This window comes from Mustela erminea, chromosome 19 (genome assembly GCF_009829155.1).
Source record: "Mustela erminea isolate mMusErm1 chromosome 19, mMusErm1.Pri, whole genome shotgun sequence".
In the NCBI taxonomy this organism is placed as follows: Eukaryota; Metazoa; Chordata; class Mammalia; order Carnivora; family Mustelidae; genus Mustela; species Mustela erminea.
This window is the reverse complement of record NC_045632.1, coordinates 43630135-43651462: the sequence shown is the minus strand read 5'-3', so window position 1 is coordinate 43651462 and position 21328 is coordinate 43630135. Positions and strand designations below refer to the sequence as shown.

General features: G+C 41.1%; 1 protein-coding gene across 1 annotated transcript in view; it reads right to left on the bottom strand.

The window, feature by feature from the left end:
- Window positions 1-9060, bottom strand: part of CDH3 (cadherin 3) — a 67010-nt gene extending 57950 nt beyond the window's left edge. Inside the window, exons 1-2 of the mRNA XM_032325207.1 lie at window positions 8989-9060; window positions 3217-3330 (exon numbers count right to left, since the gene is read on the bottom strand). Coding sequence (XP_032181098.1) covers window positions 3217-3330; window positions 8989-8998 — 124 coding nt within the window. The 5' untranslated portion in view covers window positions 8999-9060. The remainder of the gene's footprint in view (window positions 1-3216; window positions 3331-8988) is intronic.
- Between the last annotated feature and the right edge of the window lie 12268 nt (window positions 9061-21328).

The window sequence follows — 21328 nt, the reverse complement described above, 5'->3', positions numbered from 1 at the left end:
CTCTGACATTTGAAGACTAAGCAGAAGAGGAGGGACTAAGAGAGGTAAAAGGAAAACCAGAAGATTGAAGTCCACAGAAGAAAGTGTTTCCAAAAAGAGGAGGTGACCAGCTCGGTCAAAGATGCTGGGAGGCCATGAAAGGTGTGGTCAGGGATATGTCCATTGAATCTGGCTGTTTGAGGTCGTTGGAAGCATAGTTTCATGAGAGAATCACGCCAGAAACCAGATTGGATTAGACAGAACAGTAAATTAGAGGTGAGGAAGCATGTACAGACAATTATTTTCAAGTTTTCCTTCAGCGGGGGTGTAGCTGCTGGTGTGTGTGGAGGCAAGTGAGGATTTGTTTTTTTAGATACAATTTACTAGAGTCATGTTCTCCAAACTTCAGTCACTGAAGAATTGTCTATGTTTCTGCCCCATCCTTACACCACAGGTACTCTAAATTTAAAATTCGTCTTATTTTTAAAAAAGATTTTATTTACTTATTTGACAGAAAGCAGCAAGAGAGGGAACACAAGCAGGGGGAGTGGGAGAGTGAGAAGCAGGCTCCCCACTGCGCAGGGAGCCCAATGTGGGGCTCAATCCCTGGATCCTAGGATCATGACTTGAGCCAAAGGCAGATGCTTAATGACTGAGCCATCCAGGCGCCCCTTAAAATTGTCTTAAAATTAACTCAATTTTAGGGGTGTCTGGATGGCTCAGCTGGAATTTCAAAGAAAAAAAATTTTTTTTGGTTATGGTCCATGTGATTTAAAACCACCTAATACTGGGATTATATTCTGAGAAATACTTCCTAGAACATTTCTTTTTTTTTGTCATTGAGAAATAACTTATGCTTGGTTGAGTGAGCAAATCTTAAATGTAGAGCTCGAATAATTTTTACATAGGTATATACCAGTGTATCACACAGTTCAAGCTCAAGAGTTTTCTTTCTCTTTTCCTTCCTTCCTTCCTTCCTTTAAGATTTTATTTATTTATTTGTCAGAGAGAGAGAGAGAGAGAGCATGCACAAATAGGCAGAAGGAGAAGCAGGGTCCCCACCTCCCTGAAGGCAGATGCTTAACCCATGGAGCCACCCAGATGTCCCAAACTCAAGAATTTTCTACCAAGGAGGCCAGGGTCAGCCTTCAAACATAGCAAAGTCCTCATGGAATCAACACTTTGCCCCTCATAATATTCCTAGTGCCTAGCACAGTGCTAGTGCGTCATAGATACTCTCTCTTTTTTCCTTATTAGTTTTCTACAAAGAACATGTGTTATTTGTGAGTTAAAAAACCAAGTCCTAGGGTCCCTGGGTGGCTCGTTAGTTGAGCGACTGCCTTCAGCTCAGGTCATGATCCTGGAGCCCAGGGATCAAGTCCCACATGGGCCTCCCATCTCAGCAGGGGGTCTGCTTCTCCATTTGACCTTCCCCCTTTATACTTGTTCTTTCATTCTCTCTCAAATAAATTTTTAAAAATCTTAAAAAAAAAAAAAAAAAGTCCTATCCAGGGCACCTGTCTTGTCCAGTTGGTTCTTGATCTTGGGGTTGTGAATTTGAACCCCACATTAGGGATAGAGATTACTTAAAAATAAAGTCTTTGGGGGAAAAAAAAAAGTCTAATCTGAACTCCAATTTTCCAGAGTGTCTAATCCAGAACTTATCAATGAAAACCAGAAAGAACATCAGGATCCCCCTTTGGATGTTAAGCCCTAGACTGAGAAGACAGACGTGTCCAAACGGAGCATCCAGGAGTGGGTATCCTGATTCCAAGCCTCCCCCTAGCTACTAATCTGTATTTTGTGGGTCTTTGCTCTCACACCCTCATACACAATAGTTCAGGACACCAGAACCAATTCACTAAAACAGGGACAGCAAGACAAAACATCACCCATAAGTCTTTAAAAATTTAAAGAGTCTGATAGAGTCCTCTACTTGGCATCTGTCACGAAAGGAAATGGCCTGGGGCCTGTGCCTCTGTTGTTTTCCCTTTTCCAGACACCTTCTGTACAAACGCCCCTCCCTGAGGTTTACCCTCAGCTGCTGGTAGGAGGGTGTCAGGGCCTTTTGCAGGAGGAGTTGTAGAATGGAGAAGCCCTTTATATTCAGACAAGTGAAACTAATGAGTTGATATTCCCCAAGCAAGTTGAGGATCAAAGTCAGAGATCTGAAACTCTGGCAAGGATACAGACATCTGTGGGCATGGGTGGGCCCAAGCTGGGAGGCCCTGGAGAACGCTACCAGGGGCTGTGGATACTCGGTTGGGCTTGCCTGCGACCAGACAGGTGTCAGGGCTGGCTGGAGAAGGCCAGGTCCCCAAGCTGAATGCAGGAAGGAAGAATTTGGAACCATTGTAATTAAATTAATTACAGGAATTTGTGGCGTAGGGGTGGAAGTAAAAGACAAGGAAGAAGAAAACATTCCACCGAGCCACATTAACCAATGTTAAGAGTTTTAACTTTTGCTCCCGAAAGGATGCAACCAGTGTTTTTTTTGTATAAGAAATAAGAACATTGTGATTAAAGTTAAAAAAAAAACCTACTTGATTTCTACTTAGAAATCCATTCCTATCTTTACCTTCAAAGAGGCAAACGCTCCGAGGTGGTTTATGTGCTCCTCCCTACATTTAAAAATACTTTTACATAATTGTACCAGCATGACAACTTGCTTTTTCTATACAATCTTATTTTTAAAAATTGTCCGATTTGATATACATGAACTTACTCCTCCTCCAGCACATGCATAGACCACATTTTGCTGGTGGCTATGTGGTACCAAGAGCCAACACTTAATAGCATGCCTCTCAACCAGAAAGGATCCCGAATCCTCAGAAAGGGTCCACAAGTCCCCTTGAATTCTTCACCTAGGAGGACATAGGGATAAATCAAATTTCTCATCGTCACACAGCTGCTAAGTGACAGGGTAGGATTTGGGGCCCAAGTCTGCGACCAAAGTTCAGGGTCTCTACTGCACCATCCAGCCTGTCCTTCGGTGGCTTCCCAAGCTTTAATGTTTCAGGCAAGTGGCCCCAGTACTGTATAAATTAACTATTGCTGGTAACAAACCATCCCCAAAATGTAGTGGCTTAAAACAATAACTGTTATTTCTCATGATTCTGTGGGTTGACAAGATGGGTCTTCTGATCTTACCTGGACTCACTCAGTAGCTGTGGTCAGCTGGCAGCTTGGCTGGTTGGCCTACGAGGGCTACATTCATATGTCTGGAGCCTCATCTGGGATTTCTGGCCTTCTCTTCCAGCTGGACTTCTTCAGAAGGTGGTGGAAATGTTCCAAGAGAGTGAGAGCAGAAGCGGTAAGGTCTTGGCAACAGCCCTTTCTGCTGCATTCTTTCTGTTAAAGAAAGTCACAAAACCAGCTTCGATTCAAAGGGTCGGAAAACAGACCCCATCTTAGAAGGGAGGGAATGCAAAGAATTTGTGGCCACCTTTACTCTATTAAAGTTAGGGCGCCTGGGGGGCTCAGTCATTAAGCGTCTGCCTTCGGCTCAGTTCATGATCCCAAGGTCCTGAGACTGAGCCCTGCATCAGGTTCCTTGCTCAGTGGGAAACCTGCTTCTCCCTCTCCCACTCCTCCTGCTTGTGTTCCTTCTCTTGCTGTGACTCTGTCAGATAAATAAATAAAATCTTAAAATCTTAAAAAATCTTTTAAAAAATCTACTAAAGTAACCATCCTTATATATACCTCTGGTATATAGGCAGTGTGTGTGTCTCTAAAGTGTGTACCAAGAAGTAGAATTGTCAGAATTGGGTTTTCCAACTTGAGATTTTTAGTTACTCAAAGATTTTTTATTGCAATATAATCCATATATCATAAAATTCACCATTTTAAAAGGGTGTATTCAAGACTTTTTAGGTTGTGCAACCATCACTATTATCTAATTCCAGGACATTTCTTTGACCCAGAAGGAACCTCCTAACTCATTAGTAGTCAGTCTTCACTTCCCTCCTCCTTAGCCCCTGGCAAACACCTACAGATTTAACTATTTTGAGCATTTCATATAAATGGAATCATATAACATGTGATGTTTTGTATCTGGCTTCTTAAACTTGGCATAATGTTTTCAGGTTCATCTACATTGTAGCATGTATCATTACTCCATTCCTTTTTTTTTTTTTTTTTTTTTTTTTACTCCATTCCTTTTTTATGGCTGAATAATATTCCACTGTATTGATTAACCACAATTTGTTTATCTATTCATCAGCTGATAGACATTTATGTTGTTTCTGCTTTTTAGCTGCTATGAATAATACTATTATGAATGTTCATGTACAAGTTTTTGTACAAACACACATTTTCTCTTCTTTGGGATATATACCTTAGAGTAAAATTGCTGGGTCATACAGTAATTCTATGTTTAACTTTTTGAGGAAGTGCCAAACTAGTTTCCACAGTGGCTGAACCATTTTACATTTCTACCAACAATTCATGAGGTTTCCAATTTCTCCAAATCTTTGCCAACACTTGCTATTATAGCCATTCAAGTGAGTGTAAAGTGCTATTTTGTTGTGATTTTGATTTGCGTTTCTCTAATGATTAATGATGTGGAGCATTTTTTCATGTGCTTATTGGCCATTGGCATATCTTCTTTGGAGAAACGTCTACTGAAATCCTTTGTCCACTTTTAGAATGGGTTGTCTTTTTATTGTTGAATTTTAAGAGTTCTTTTTTCCTTTACGATTTTATTTATTTATTTGACAGAGAGAGAGCAGGGGGAGCAGCAGGCAGAGGCAAAGGGAGAAGCAGAAGCAGGCAGAGGAAGAGGGAGAAGCAGGCTCCCCACTGAGCAAGGAGCCCAATGTGGGGCTTGATCTCAGGACTCTGGGATCATGTTCTGAGCTGAGGGCAGATGCTTAACCAACTGAGCCAACCAGGGGCCCCTGTAAGAGTTCTTTCTATATTCTGGGTATTAGACCCCAGTCAAATATATGATGTGCAGATACTTTTTTTCCAATTCTGTGGGTTGTCTTTTCACTTCCTCTACAGTATCCTTTAAAACACAGAAGTTTTTATTTTCATGAAGTCCAAGTTTTCTATTTTTTCTTTGATTGCTCATGCTTTTAGTGTCATATCCAAGAAATCATTACTTAAACCTAGGTTATGAAAAGTTACACCCATGTTTTCTTCTAAAAGTTTTACAATTTTAGCTCTTACATGTAGGTCTTTGATCCAATTTTAGTTTATTCTTAAATATGGTGTGAGGTAAGGGTCCAGCCTCATTTCCTTGGATATCCAATACCATTTGCTGAAAAGACTCCTCTTTCCCTATCGGGTTGTCTTGGGATCATTGTTGAAAATCAGCTGGGTACCATTACAATATCAAATGTTACAAGTATCAGCCAGCATCCTTGCCTTGTTCCTAGTCTGGGAATAATTCTATTATTTCACCATTATGTATATTGTTTGATATGTGTATTATCAGGCACAAGAATTTCTCTTTAATTTGGATTTATTAATGCTTAATCATAAATGACTATTGAATTTTATCACCTACTTTTTTCTGGGGTTATTGAGGTGATCAGATTTTTCTCTTTTAACCATACCATATGGTGTATTACATTAATAGATTATCTGTTGTTGAAAGGCTTCTGCAATCCTGGGACAACTAATTGCAATTATTTTCTATTCTGAGTTCCTTTTCTATCTCCCTGTCTCTGATCATGCTTTGGAGGGTCAATGTTGTTTCCTGTTCTACGTCCTCATCAAAAATTCCAGTTTCCTAGTTGAAATATTCTCTTAGAAGTTTCCGGAAGCTTGGATTTGCTCATTAGTGATGTGGTGGGGGTGGCTGAGAGGCTCCAGGGCAGAGCCCAGGGCTTTAGACTATGTATTTTCCAGAGGAGCCAGATGAAAGTCAGGGGCAGAGCAAGAAGCAGCCTTCCAAAGTCACCTACTTTGGTCATTAAGCAGCAGAATTCAAATTCTCTGTCCTTATCTGTAAAGTTTATTCTGTCTCATAAACATTTTCTGATGAAAAGTATAACTTTTCTTATTTCACGTTCTGAGCACTTCCTATAAGCCAGGCACTGTGCTCTGTGATTTATATATGTTATTAATGATGCTACCATTAGCTACCATTTACTGAACCTTTAGCCAGCTGTAGGCACTGTGTTAATCATTCTACAATAGTATTTCCCATCCAAGTACTAACCAGGCCTGACCCTGCTTAGCTTCCCAGATCAGACGAGATCGGGCGCATTCAGGGTGGTATGGCCGTAGACTACAATAGTATTTCATTTAATCCCCTTACCCACGCTATGGGGAGGTATTATCATCTCTAGTTTGCAGAAGAGGAAATGAAGGTTGAGAGAGGCTGAGTTGCTGGTGGTCGTTAAGACAGAGCCGAGGTTCAAAATCAGGATCAGGTTCGTCTCATTGCAGAGCCTATGCCTTTAGCCACTGTTGTACATGCTATGCATAATTAGCTCCGTCAGCCCAAACTCCCATGATCAGTATTAAGTACCAACAGCTCCGTGTGACCAGAGCGTGACCAAGCATTGTCAAGCGTGATTGGCTGGAGTCACTTGTGGTCTGATTGGTCTCGGTGTCAGGCCGTGACACATGCTCACATGAGGTGTTCTGCTGTAACAGCTCCCTTAGGGAAAATGGTATGTGCTTTTCTTTTTAAGCTTCTAAGAAATAGCAGCTTTATCTGTGATGTAATTAATCTACCATATAATTGTCCAATTTATAGTGCACAAGTCAGAATTTTCTGTGTATTCACAGCCTTGAACAACCATCACCATAATCGATTTTGGAATATTTTCATCACCCTCACCTTTTCTGGATATTTCATCTAAATGGAATCATACAACATGCGGCCTTTACAGGCCATCTTCTTTCACTTTAAATACCATCTGAAGGCATAATTACCCATGTTGTAGCATATACCAGTACTTTCTTATTTCTTTTTATTTTCAAGTCATATTCCATTGTATGGATATACCACCTTTAATCTCCCATTCATCTGTTGATTGACATTTGGGTTGTTTTTGGCTAATAAATAATGCTGCTATGAGTATTTATATACCAGGTCCTAATGCAGACCTGTGTTTGATTTTTTATATGGTATATAAGCATTACTTCTTCTAAGACAATCTTTGTCCTTGTCCAATTCAACCTTTTACATTAAAAAATGTTCAAAAGCATTTCCTTTAACAAACCACTGAAAAATGTTTTGGCAATGGGTTCATTCACAAACTACAAGTGGGAGACTGAGGTAGAAATGGTTTCCCCAGGCAAGGGGATTATACTGATTATACCCTGACTGCGTCAGTCCCTGGCACACCAGTGGCCCAGTTACCTTTCAGTTACCTCCAGTGGCCCTTGTAGCTAACCCCAGCTATTCCAGATTTAGCCTTGTTTCTGTTCTCACTGTGGTCTTCCCCATCTCAGCAATGGCAATTCAGTACTATGGTTCAGGCCACAAACCTTGAGGTGGTTCCCACTCCCCTCTTTTCTTTCCTTCACATCCTAATCCAAGCAAATCCTGTTGGTTCTATCTTCAAAATACAACCAGAAGTCAAGCCCCTTTCACCCTAGATTGTGACAATGGTCTCTAATGGTGTTCCTGTTTCTGGTCCCTAGTCTGTTCTCCCCACAATGGCCAGATCACATCACTGCTCTGCTCAAGTCCCTCCTATGGCTTCTATCCTCCTTGGTGCAAAAGCCCAAATCCTTGCAATGGTTATAAGGTCTTATGAGATCCCATCTGTTTTCTGTCAGGGTTCTTCTACTTCCTTCTCATTCACTCCTTTTCATACATGGGCCTCAGAACTGTTCCTCAAGCAAGCTGGAGTATACCCCTGCCACAGGGCCTTTGCCCATGCTGTCCCCCTTGCCCATCATACTCTTCTTTCAGATACCCATAATGCTCCCTTCCTCTGAGGAGGTCCTTCAAGTTTTGACTTCCTTCCACTGAGGACTTCCCTGACTTCCCTATTGAACACGGTGCCCTCATCACATCATTTGCTACTTTCCAACTCCCTCACCCTGCCTTAGTTTCTCTTTGGCACATCTCACATTACTAATGGTAATATAATATCATTTACCTTTTATTATGTTCATTGTTTTCCCCTCCTCCCACTCTGCCATCTGCACTCTTGCCAAGTCAGCCCAGGGAAGGCTGAGATTTTTGAGTGTTTGTTTTTTTTTCCCAGACTCTGGAACGGGTCTGGCACTGTTGAATGAATGACCAAGTCCCTTGGTGGGATCAGCCCATTCCAAGTTGCTCTCTTTCCTCTCTCCTGATACAAACCTGTCTTAAGGACACTCTTAGGTCCTTCTTTTTCAGCTCCCCACTCTCAGACCAGCTAATTTCCCACCTGCGGGCAGCGCCTGAAACCTCCTTTCAAGCTCCACTTCGGTTTAAGTGTTTAACGTTTTCATACAGGAAGTCTCACATTTGTGTTTACCATCTGCCTGCCCTCTGGGCATGCCAACTGCACAGGGGAGAGTAAAACTATCATACCCAGAGCCACCCTCTGAGGAAGAGGTCCTGGGGTTCTTCCCACATACATTTCTACAAACAAAAAACTTGGGTTCATTCATTCATTCACAGACAGATCTGGGGTTTAGGACCCTGAAGAATCTATAACTGGGGAACTCCTCTTTAAACCAACCCTCCAAAATTACAAGTACAAAAGTAGGTACCTAACTTTGTATTTATTCAGAATGAGAAAATAAACCACTACCAACCACAAATTTACAAGAAACTTATACCATAAACATTATAACATTTTAGAAAAATGTAATTTAAAAAAAAGATTTTTATTTACTTATTTGAGAGGGAGCACAAGAGGTGGGAGTGGCAGGCAGAGCAGGCAGAAGGAGAAGCAGGCTCCCTGCTGAGCAGGGAGCCTGATGTGGGGCTCCATCCCAGGACCCTGAGATCATGACCTGAGCCAAAGGCAGAGGCTTAACCCGCTGAGCCACCCAGGCACCCCAAAATGTGATTTGTATTAATTAACGGTGTTGACACCTTTCTCTCACCTTTTCTCATGCAGTTTTTGGTTGCAAACTCTTCATTCACCTCCTCACATGATGGCCATTTTGTAATATTCTCTATTGAGAGAATAGAAAGATAATTTAGTCTTTTTCTAGAATGGTTGATCAAAAATTGTTAATTATCATTAACAGTTTAAGAAGGTTTCCTGCTCATTTTTAATAAGTCAATTTTTGTTATTTTATGTATCAAAAATTTTTAATACTTTTGTATTAAAAATGAGTAAATTTTTGGATTGTCCAGTTTGGGACAACTTTACTAAATTTCTTTCATATATGAACTAAATAATTTCAGGGTGTTTTGAATTTTGCTTGTGTAGTCACTAATCTTTGAAGTGACAGGAATGGCATGTTCTAAGTTTTAGGTTATTTTCACCAATGCCTGCCTATTGTATCAAATAGCAAGGGATTTAAACACAAGCATTCTGATAAATTTTATTTCACCAGATTCTCATAAAAAAAGAGAAGTTTATAGTACATTTGTGTGTATATGCTATGTATCAGTTAGTTATTATAACAAACCACCCCCAAATTAAGAGATTTTTAAAGAGATTTATTGGTTTATTTATTTGAAGAGAATGTGTTGGGAGGATAGGGACAGAGGGACAGGGAGAGAGAGAGAGAATCTCAAAAAGACTCCCCACTGAGCGTGGAACCTCATACAGGGCTTGATCCTATGACCTTCAGATCATGACCTGATCCAGATTCAAGAGTCAGATGCTTAATCGACTGAGCCACCCAGGCACTCCCAAAATTCAGTTCTTAAAACAATAATCATTTTATTAACTTATGCTTCTGTGGGACAGCAATTTAGGCTGCCATCAGCCGGGTGATTCTTCTGTCAGTATCATCTGGCATCGGTCAGGCAGTTACAGTTACCTAGAACTGGAAAGGGACTGTAGAACCTAAGACAGCCTCATCCACATGTCTGGTGGTTGGTGCTAGCTATTGGCTGGGACCCTCTCTCCCAAAGATCTCTAATTTTCAGGAAGGCTGGCCTGGGATTCTTTACATGGCAATGGAAGAACTTCTTTTTTTTTTTTTTCTTTAAGATTTAATTAATTAATGTATTTGACAGAGAAACAGCAAGAGAGGGAACACAAGCAGGGGGAATGGGAAAAGGAGAAGCAGGCTTCCTGCCAAGCAGGGAGCCCCACACAAGGCTTGATGCCAAGACCCTGGGATCATGACCTGAGCTGAAGGCAGACCCCTAACTACTGAGCCACCCAGGTGCCCCAGGACTTCTTTTTCCTTAATTAATTAATTTATTTGAGAGAGAGTGCACGTGCACGAGCCTCCAAAGAAGCAGAGGGAGAAGGAGAGAGAATCTTAAGCAGACTCCCCAATGAGTACAGAGCCAGATGCAGGGCTCAATATCACAAACCTAAGATCATGACCTCAGCTGAAACCAAGAGCTGGTTAGTTAACCGACTGTGTCACCCAGGCACCCTGTAAGAGCTTGCTTAGATGGGAAAGGCCAAGAGCAGAAGCTACATGGCTCCTTGAGTTCTGGACTTGGAACTTCTGCTTCACTTCTCCTATATTCTATTACTCAAAGCATATCACAAGGCCATCCCAGATTCAAGAGGTGTGGACAGACTTCACAGCTTGATGGGAAAAGCAACAATGTCATATTGCAAAAGGCATTTGTGCAATGATGGGAAGAATGATTGTGAACATTTTTGCAAATGATCTACTATGTAATGCATTACTGGGTATAGTCTTAATAGGAGACCACAAAGAATAAATGCCCCCAAAAAGTTACATCAAGAAATATCATTTTTAAACTATAGAAAGCCAAAGATAAAGATAAAGAATAAATCCAAAGATAAAGATAAAGAATAAAAACTAAAAAATAAGCAGACAAATTCTAAAAGTAGCCAGAGGGGGGAAAATACCTTATTTATTCAAGATCAAAGTTAAGAACTAAATTCAACATTTCCTCAGAACCATTCAAACAAGAAGAGAGTAGTGAAATATTTACAGAGTTGAGGGAAAAACTCCACCAGTGTAGAATTCTATACCCTCTGAAATTATCTTTCAAAAGTAAATGAAAAATAAGGTTTTTCTCTGACAAACAAAAATTGAGAATTTGCTGCCAGTAGAGCCTGCTTTGCAAGAAATGTTAAAAGAGTATCTGTAGAGAGAAGGAATACTATAGGTGTGCCTGGGTGCCTCAGTCAATTACATGTCAGACTCTTGGTTTTGGATTGGGTCATTATCTTGTGGCGTGAGATAGAGCCCCGTGTTGGGCTCTGTACTCAGCACGGAATCTGCTTGGGGTTCTCTCTCTTCCTCTCCCTCCCCTCCTGCCCTTCTGTCACTTGTTCTCATGCACACACTCTCTCTTAATAAGAGAGAGTATAGGGGCGCCTGGGTGGCTCAGTGGGTTAAACCTTCGGCTCAGGTCATGATCCCATGGTCCTGGGATTGAGCCCCACATCCGGCTCTCTGCTCAATGGGGAGCTTCCCCACTCTCTCTGCCTGCTTCTCTGCCTACTTGTGATCTCTGTCAAATAAATAAATAAAATCTTTAAAAAAAGAGAGAGAGTATAAATAAGTAAATATAATTAAATAAATCTATTTATTTAGATTTATTTCTTATACATGAATAAATAAAATCTATAAAAAATATTTTAAGTAAGGAAGGAAAATTATATAGGTCAGAAGCCCAGATTTATGTAAAGAAAGAAAGAGCATCAAAGAAGGAATCAGTGAAAGTAAAATAAAAACTTTTGTTTTTCTTATTCTTAATTGATCTACAGATAAGAGTTTGTTCAAAATAATAAATAACAATGTATTCAATTGTGTATGCTTATGTATATGTCAAATAAATAACATCAGTGATGCAAGGAACAAGAAGGAAGATTAAGATTATTTTGTTATGGGGTATGGTCTACATGGGTGATGGGTGTTAAGGAAGGCACTTGTTATGAGCACTGCATGTTGTATATAAGTGATGAAGCACTGAATTCTATTCTAGAAACCAGTATTGTACTGCACGTTAACTACGTACATTTTAAAAAATTTTATTTATTTATTTATTTGACAGATCACAAGTAGGCAGAGAGGAAGGGAGAGAGGAGGAAGCAGACTCCCTGCCAAGCAGAGAACCAGATGCGGGGCTTGATCCCAGGACACTGGGATCATGACCTGAGCCGAATGCAGACGCTTTAACCCACTGAGCCACCCAGGTGCCCCTAACTACCTACATTTTAAGTAAAAAAATAAAAAACTAGTGATTTTAAAAAAAGATTATTTTATTATTATAAGGCACAACCTGTAGAGCAGTATGCTGTTATTTGAAGGTAAACCTGGATTAGGTATAAATGTGTATTGCAAACTCAAGAGCAACTACTAAAAAAGGTTAAAAAAAAAGAAGTAAACTAAGGGCGCCTGGGTGGCTCAGTGGGTTAAAGCCTCTGCCTTTGGCTCAGGTCATGATCTCAGTGTCCTGGGATTGAGTCCCGCATCAGGCTCTCTGCTCAGCAGGGAGCCTGTTTCCTCCTCTCTCTCTGCCTGCCTCTCTGCCTACTTGTGATCTCTGTCTGTCAAATAAATAAATAAAATCTTAAAAAAAAAGAAAAAAACTAATATTCTAAAATAGGAAAGAAAATGGAATTATATAAAAAGCCCAATAAAACCCACAAAGGCAGAAAAAGAGTGGAAGACAAAAATAAGAACAAAGAACAAGGAGAGAAAATATAAAACAGTAGCAAATATGGCAGATATTATTCCAACAACATCAATAATTACATTGAACATCAATGGTCTAAATGTACCAATTAAAAGACAGATTGTCTGGGAGGATCAAAAAGCAAGATGCAACTATAGTCATCTATGAGAACCCTCCTCTTTAAATATAAAGATATATATAGATTAAAAGTAAATGGATGGAGAACTGTATACCACACTAACACTAATTAAAAGAAAGCAGGAGTAGCTATATTAGCTTTAGACTGGATAGACATAAGAGCAAAGAAATTGTTCAGGGATGGTGCAGCCACTCTGGAAAACAGCATGGAAGTTCTCAAAAAGTTAAAAATAGAACTACCTTACAACCCAGTAATTGCACTACTAGGTATTTATCCAAAGGATACAAAAATACTGATACAAAGGGGCACATGCATTCCAATGTTTATAGCAGCACTATCAGTAACAGCCAAATTATGGAAAGAGCCCAAATGTCCATGAACTGATGAATGGATGAAGATGTGGTATACACACACTCAAACATGCATATATATATACATATATATATATATATATATATATATATATATATATACACACACACACACACACACAATGGGATATTACTCAGCCATCAAAAGAATGAAATCTTGCTATTTGTAATAACGTGAATGGAATGAGTGTATTATGCTAACTGAAATATATCAGTCAGAGAAAGACTAATGTAGGATTTAAGGAAAAAGGGGCACCTGGGTGGCTCAGTGGGTTAAGCCTCTGCCTTTGGCTCAGGTCCTGGGATCAAGCCCTGCATCTGGCTCTCTGCTCAGCAGGGAGTCTGCTCCCCCCCCCGCCCCCGCCTGCCTCTCTGCCTACTTGTGATCTCTGTCTATCAAATAAATAAATTTTTTAAAAATCCATAAAAAAAAAAGAATTTAAGGAACAAAACAGATGCAAAGGAGAAGGGAAAGAAAAATAAAAAAGATAAAAACAGAGAGCGAGGCCAACCATGAGACTCAACTATAGAGAACAAACTGAGGGTTGCTGTAGGAGAGGTGTGGGGGTTGAACTAAATGGGTGATGGGCATTAAGGATGGTATGTGTTGTGATGAATACTAGCTGTTATATGTAAGTAATGAATCACTAGCTTTTTTTATAAAAAGATTTTATGTATGAATGTATGTATGTATTTAGAGAGTACACATGAGACTGAGAGAGGGAGAGGGAGCATTTCTAACAGACTCTGAGCTGAGCGTGCAGCCCAATGCAGGGCTCAATCCCACAACCCCAAGATTATGACCTGAGCCAAAATTAAGAGTCAGATACCCAACTGACTGAGCCACTCAAGTGCCCCATGATCACTAAATTCTACTCCTAAAATCAAGACTATACTATATGTTAACTAACTTGAATTTAAACAAATCTTGGAAGGAAAGAAACACTAAAACTTAAAAAAAAAAAAGTACTGGAGAATACAAACAAAAAAAGCTGGTATTACAGAATTCTGTACCTAGTGAATATACCTGGAAGAAAATGAAGGCAAAATAAAAATATTTCCAGGCATACAAAAGTTGAAAGAATTCATCACCAGTAAACCCAAACTATAAGAAGTGTTAAAGAAAATATTTTAAGAAAAGGATCTGTGCTTTTATGGATGAGCTATATTAATATATTAATTAAGACCATAGAATCTGGGGACAGACTCCATTACTTCCCAACTTTGTAACTTTGGGCAAATAACGGCTTTGTGTTTCAGTTTTCTCAAAAGTTGGAGATAATGATAGACTCTAATTTAAAGGGGCACCTGGGTGGCTCAGTCATTTCAGTGACAGAGTTGTGCCCAGATCATGATCCCAGAGTCCTGGGATCAAGTCCCCCATAGGGCTCCCCATTCTGTGGGGAGCCTGCTTCTCCATCCCCCTCTGCCTGCTGCTCCTCCTCCTTGTGCTCTCTCTCTCTGTCAAATAAATAAATAAAATCTTAAAAAAAAAAAAAAAAGAATCTAGGGGCACCTGGGTGGCTCAGTGGGTTACAGCCTCTGCCTTCGGCTCAGGTCATGATCCCACCTGGGATCAAGCCCCAAATCGGGCTCTCTGCTCGATGGGGAGCCTGCTTCCTCCTTTCTCTCTCTGCCTGCTTCTCTGCCTACTTGTGATCTCTCTCTGTCAAATAAATAATTCACCACAAGCTTTTCCAGAGGAAGACATTAACAGAGAGAATATTTCCTACCTCATTCTGTGAAGCCAATATTAATACCAAAACCAGACAAAGATACAAGAAAAGGAAACTAAAGACAAGTATCTCTCATGGACATAGATGCAAAATCCTCAACAAAACATTTGGAAGTCAAATTCAACAATGTGTTAAAATTATACATCATGGGCAATTGGGATTTATCCCAGATATGCAAAGCTGGTTCAACATTCAAGAATTGGGACGCCTGGGTGGCTAGTCAGTTAAGCATCTGCCTTTGGCTCAAGTCATGATCCTAGGGTCCTGGTATCAAGCCCCACATGAGGCTCCCTGCTCCATGAGAAGGCTGCTTCTCCCTCTACCTGCCACTCCCCCTGCTTATGCTCTGTCTCTGACAAATAGGTAGATAAAATAATAAATAAAAATTCAAGAATCAATTAATGTAATCCATCATAACAGGCTGAAGAAGAAAAATTACATAGTTGCATCAATAAATGCAGAAAAAGCATTTAACAAAATTCAACTCTCATTGCACCTGGGTGGCTCAGTTGGTTAAGCGTCTGCCATCAGCTCAGGTCATGATCCCAGGACCCTGGGATTGAGTCCCTCATTGGGCTCCCTGCCCAGTGGGGAGTCTGCTTCTCCCTCTTCTGTCATTTCCCCTGCTCATGCTCTCTCTCTTGTATGCATGTGCGCTCTCTCTCTCAGATAAATAAATAAAATCTTCAAAAAATATTCAACACCCATTAATGATAAAAATTCCTGGGGCGCCTGGGTGGCTCAGTGGGTTAAGCCTCTGCCTTAGGCTCAGGTCACAATCTCAGGGTCTAGTGATGGAGCTCTGCTCAGCAGGGAGCCTGCTTCCCCCTCTCTCTCTGCCTGCTTCTCTGCCTACTTGTGATCTCTCTCTCTCTCTCTGTCAAATAAATAAATAAAACTTAAAAAAAAATTCTCAGTAGGGCGCCTGGGTGGTTCAGTGGGTTAAGCCGCTGCCTTCGGCTTAGGTCATGATCTCAGGGTCCTGGGATCGAGTCCCGCATCGGGCTCTCTGCTCAGCAGGGAGCCTGCTTCCCTCTCTCTCTGCCTGCCTCTCCGTCTACTTGTGATTTCTCTCTGTCAAAATAAATAAATAAAAAATCTTTAAAAAAAAAAAAATTCTCAGTAAACTAGGAATAGGGGGGAACTTCCTCAACTGGGTAAATAGTATTTATAAAACATCTGCAGCTAACACCATAGTGTTAAAGCTTCACCACTAAGACGAGGAACAAGGCAAGATTTCCCCTTCTACTACTGCTTTTCGACATCACACTGAAAGTCCTAACAAATGCATAAGATGAGAAAAGGAAATAAAAAGGATACAGGTTGGAAAGAGAAATAATACTGTGTTTGTTCGCAAAGGACATGATTATCTATGGAGAAAATCAGAAAGAATCAACAAAAAATTTCTGGGAACCCCCTGATTAATAGCAAAGCCTCAGGACATAAGGTTAATTATATATACACACATAAACACACACATATATAATATATATAAATACATAGATATACACACACATATAATATACAAATATATATGATATATAAATATATATTATATGTACATATAAAAGTCAGTTTGCTTTCCTATGTTATCAGCAATGAACATGTGGAATTTGAAATTAAAAACATAATACTCTTTAAGTTAGCGCTCCCCAAAATAAAAATACTTAGATATAAATCTAACACAATATGTACAAGATTTGTACAAGCGGGGCGCCTGGGTGGCTCAGAGGGTTAAAGCCTCTGCCTTCGGCTCAGGTCATGATCCCAGGGTCCTGGGATGGAGCCCTACATCAGGCTCTCTGCTCAGCAGGGAGCCTGCTTCCCCCTATCTCTCTGCCTACCTCTCTGCCTACTTGTGATCTCTATCTGTCAAATAAATAAATAAAATCTTAAAAAAAAAATCTGTATGAGGAAGACTACAAAAGTCTGATAAAAGAAATCAAAGACATAAATAGATGAAGAGATATTTCATGTTCTTGGCTAGGAAAACTCAGTATTGTTACAAGTGTCAGCTTTTCCCAACTTGATCTATAGATTCAATGAAATCCCAGTCAAAATCCCAGCAAATTATACTTGTGGATACTGCAAACTGATTCTAAAGTTTAAATTTTTTTTTTTTAATTTATTTGACAGACAGAGATCACAAGTAGGCAGAGAGGCAGGCAGAGAGAGAGGAAGGAAAGCAGGCTCCCTGTCAAGCAGAGAGCCGGATGTGGGGCTCGATCCCAGGACCCTGGGATCATGACCTGAGCCAAAAGCAGAGGCTTTAACCCACTGAGCCACCCAGGCGCCCCTGATTCTAAAGTTTATATGGAGAAGCAAAATGACAGGGAAACTGAAGGGACCCCATGAAAAACTGTTTTGGTGGCCTCTACTCTTGCCCTACTCTACACACGCTTATGGTAGAGATAATGTATGTCCTCCTTGTAAAGGTGAAGGAGTTAGTGATTTCTTTGGAGTCTCCCAGCACCAGAGGTAACGTCTAAGAAGTGGCTGGGTGAGGTCATCATGTACCTCTTCCAAGACCACAGACTCACGAGATCCTCGGCTCTAGAGCATAAGTGGCTTATGGAGGACGCCTAAACACTTTGTTTTAACCAGTTCCTGGATGCCTGAGAAGACACGTCCCTGGAACACAATCATCAATAAAAACCCCAGATCCAGAGCAAATACGAGACCCCCTTTCCTTTCTGAGTCTCCTGGGCACTTCATTCAGATCTACATTCTCTTTATCTCTTTAATAAACTCTGCTCTCATTTCCTCTCACTTTGCATTTGACTCCCATCCTGGGGGAAGCCAAGAATCCTCTTGGCTGGTCCTGCAGGACCCCTACTGGGTTTTGGGCCCAGCCAGCCTGCTTTGAAAAGACCAGAATAGTCAATACAATATTGAAGGAAAAGAACAAAGCTGGAGGACTGATACTGACTTCAAGACTTACTATTAATCTACAGCAATCAAGACAGTGTGATATTAGCCAAATCATGGACAAATAGATCAATAGAACAGAACAGAGAGCCTAGAAACAGACCAACATAAAAATAATCAATTGATTTTTGACAAAGCAGCAAAGGCAATACAATGGAGAAAACAACAGTCTTTTCAACAAATGGTGCTGGGACAACTGGACATCCACATGTGGAAAAAAAATGGATATAGACACGACCTTACACCCTTCACAAAAATTAACTATCACAGACCTAAGGGTGAAAAGTAACACTGTAAAACCCTCCCAGAAGATAACATAGGAGGAAATCTGAATGGCTATAGGTTTGGCAATGATTTTACAGATACAATAGCAAAGCCATGATCCGTGAAAGATAGAATTGATACGCTAGACTTCACTAAAATTAAAAAAGTTCTGCTCCATGAAAGACTCCTTGAAGAAAATGAAAACTCAAATCACATACTGTATTTGTAAAAGATATATCTGATAAACAGCTCTTATCTAAAACATAGAAAAAGCTCTTGGGATGGCTGGGTGGCTCAGAGGGTTAAGCCTCTGCCTTCAGCTCAGGTCACGATCTCAGGGCCCTGGGATCAAGCCCCGCAGGTGGCACTATCATCATCATCATTATCATCGGGTTCTCTGCTCAGTGGGGAGCCTGCTTCCTCCTCTCTCTCTGCCTACTTGTAATCTCTGTCTGTCAAATAAATAAATAAAATCTTAAAAAAAGATTTTATTTATTTATTTGACAGTGAGAGAGAGAGATTGAGAGAGAGAAAGCACCAGTTGGGGGGAGGGGCAGAGGGAGAAGGAGAAGCAGACTTGTTGCTGAGCAGGGGTCCTGGGATTTTGACCTGACCTGAAGGCAGATGCTTAACAGACTGAGCCACCCAGGTACCCTGGAAATGGAAATTAAAAACAAGATAACACTACACTTATCAGTATGGCCCGCAGGCAGAATGCTGATAACACCAAAGGCCAGGGATCTGCAGCCACAGAAGGACGTCTCATTCCTGAGGATAGAAACCCTCACTGCAAGAGTTTGGCAAGCAGGTGGCTTAGTCGTTAAGTGTCTGCCTTTGGCTCAGGTCATGATCCCAGGATCCTGGGATCGAGCCCCCACATCAGCAGGCTCCCTGCTCCGTGGGAAGCTTGCTTCTCCCTCTCCCGCTTCCCCGCATTGTGTTCCCTTTCCGCCAAATAAATAAGATCTTAAAAAAAAAAAAAAAAAAAGAGAGAGAGAGAGAGAGTTCAAGAAGAGTAGGGTTTAGCTTTCCTACATCTCCAACTAGAAGCGGGTGGACGAGTCATTTGGAGAGCCAATCCACTACACCCTCCGTAGATAGGACACGGTATCTCACTCCCAGCAACAGAGAACCTATTACCTCTTTGAGCTTTACCGATCTAACACATGAAAAACAGTACCTTGTTGTTTTAATTGGCATTTCTCTTATTTATGGGAGAGGCTGACTGTCCTCTCTGATAGACCATCACAATGTGCATCTCTGTCAATAGAATTCCTCGTGAATGCTGCCCCCTGGAGTTGTGTAATATGGTTACATACCATTTGCATTTCCTTTTGTGAATTCTTCATGTACTTTGCCCACATCCTGGCTTCCTTTTTTCACAATATATTTAACAGGAAACACATAGGGCCTGCGCATGTGGCATCCCAGTACCACAGTTTTCCAAATCTAAATCTTACCCAGTGTGTTGGTTAATTTTGTCAACTTGGCAAAGGGATGTCCGAAGAACTGGTAAAATATTACTTCTAGACGTGTTTCTGAGTGTGTTTCTAGAAGGGATTAGCATTTGAATCAACAGATTGAGTAAGGAAGACTGTCCTCACCAGTGCTGGTGGATATCATGGAACTCACCGAGGGCCTGACTAGAGCAAAATACAGAGAAAGGGTGAATTGGCTTTCTACTTGAGCTGGAGACCTCCATCTTCTCCTGCCTTCAGATATCTGCCCTCCTGGTTCTCAGGCCTCTGCACTCAAACTGGGACTTACACCATTGCCCCTTCCCACTTCTCAAACCTTTGGGTTCAGAACTGGAACCACATCAACAGCTTTCCTGAGCCCCAGAGTACAGACGGCAGACCATGGGACTTCTCAGCTTCCATAAATACATGAGCCAATACCTCATAATAAATCTCATTCTAGGGGCACTTGGGTGGCTCAGTCAGTTAAGCATCGGACTCTTGAGCTCAGCTCAGGGCTTGCTCTCAGGGTCATGAGTTCAAGCCCTGCACTGGGCTACATGCCCAGCATAGAGCCTACTTAAAAACAAAAAACAAAAAACAAAAACAAAAACACACCTCATTCTATTGGGTATGTTTCTCCAGAGAATTTTAACTAATACACGAAATGACCGGACAACATTTTTCCCCCTTTGGGTCCTCTCCCCGCAAAGGGATGTTCCCAGGGAAGAGTAGGGAGGAATAGCTTCAACTTAGAATGTCACAAGCATTTCAAGTTCTGGAGCTCTAGAACTTTGAAGTTAAATTGTAGTCAAAGTGCTTCCCCTGCAGCAGTTTATACAAAGTCTAGTTTGCCTCCTGCCTGCTGCAGATTTAATTATGAATCATGCTGGATGGATGGGGACACAATGTGCCCAGTGAGCTGGGCGGCCATTCCTCCCTGCTGGGCTTGTGTTCTTGCGGTTTATAATGTCTTCTCGGGTGAATAATAACCTCGTGTTCATGCCAGGCCTTTAGGTCTTTGCTGATGACCTATAGAGGCTGGAAGCCTGAGATCTCCAATTCAACAGCAGGCCTTTTAAGCCTGGTCAATCAATCAGGCCACATAGAGCCACAGAAAGTACAAGCTGCTGATGCAGAAGGACCCAAGTACTCAGAGGAACATACTGCCTGCCTGGAAGTGTGGGGCTGAATTTTTTTTTCTTCTCTTGATAATGCCCAGTTCCTAGGGGGGCTCAGGTGCTCAGTAGTGGCACCAGCTAATAAGAAGTATACTTAGGGCTTTCCTCTAAGTTCTGATCTGATGTACCAAATTCCATCTTTTTTTTTTTTTTAACCAAATTCCATAATTAGTTATTCATTCCTTTGGCTTAAACCTTCCCCCAGAAACGAGTACTGCCTCCTGACTTAGTTATTATTTTCTACTTGGTCAGGCTCAAAGTGCCCTAGTCATTTTTTTAAAAAAGATTTTATTTATTTATTTGACAGAGAGATAGCACAAGTGAGCAGAGCAATAGGCAGAGGGAGAGAGAGAAGCAGGCCCTCTGCTAAGCAGGGACCCTGGTACGGGGCTCAATTCCAGGACCCTGGAATCATGACCTGAGCTGAAGGCAGCCACTTAGCCAACTGAGCCACCCAGGTGCCCCTGTCCTAGTCATTTTTAGCCCCATACTGTCTTTTCCCTTCCTCCCCTCCCTCTTCTAATTAATCATGAAGGCTCCTCAATTATTCCTTCAGAGTATTTCTGGGGAAGGCCT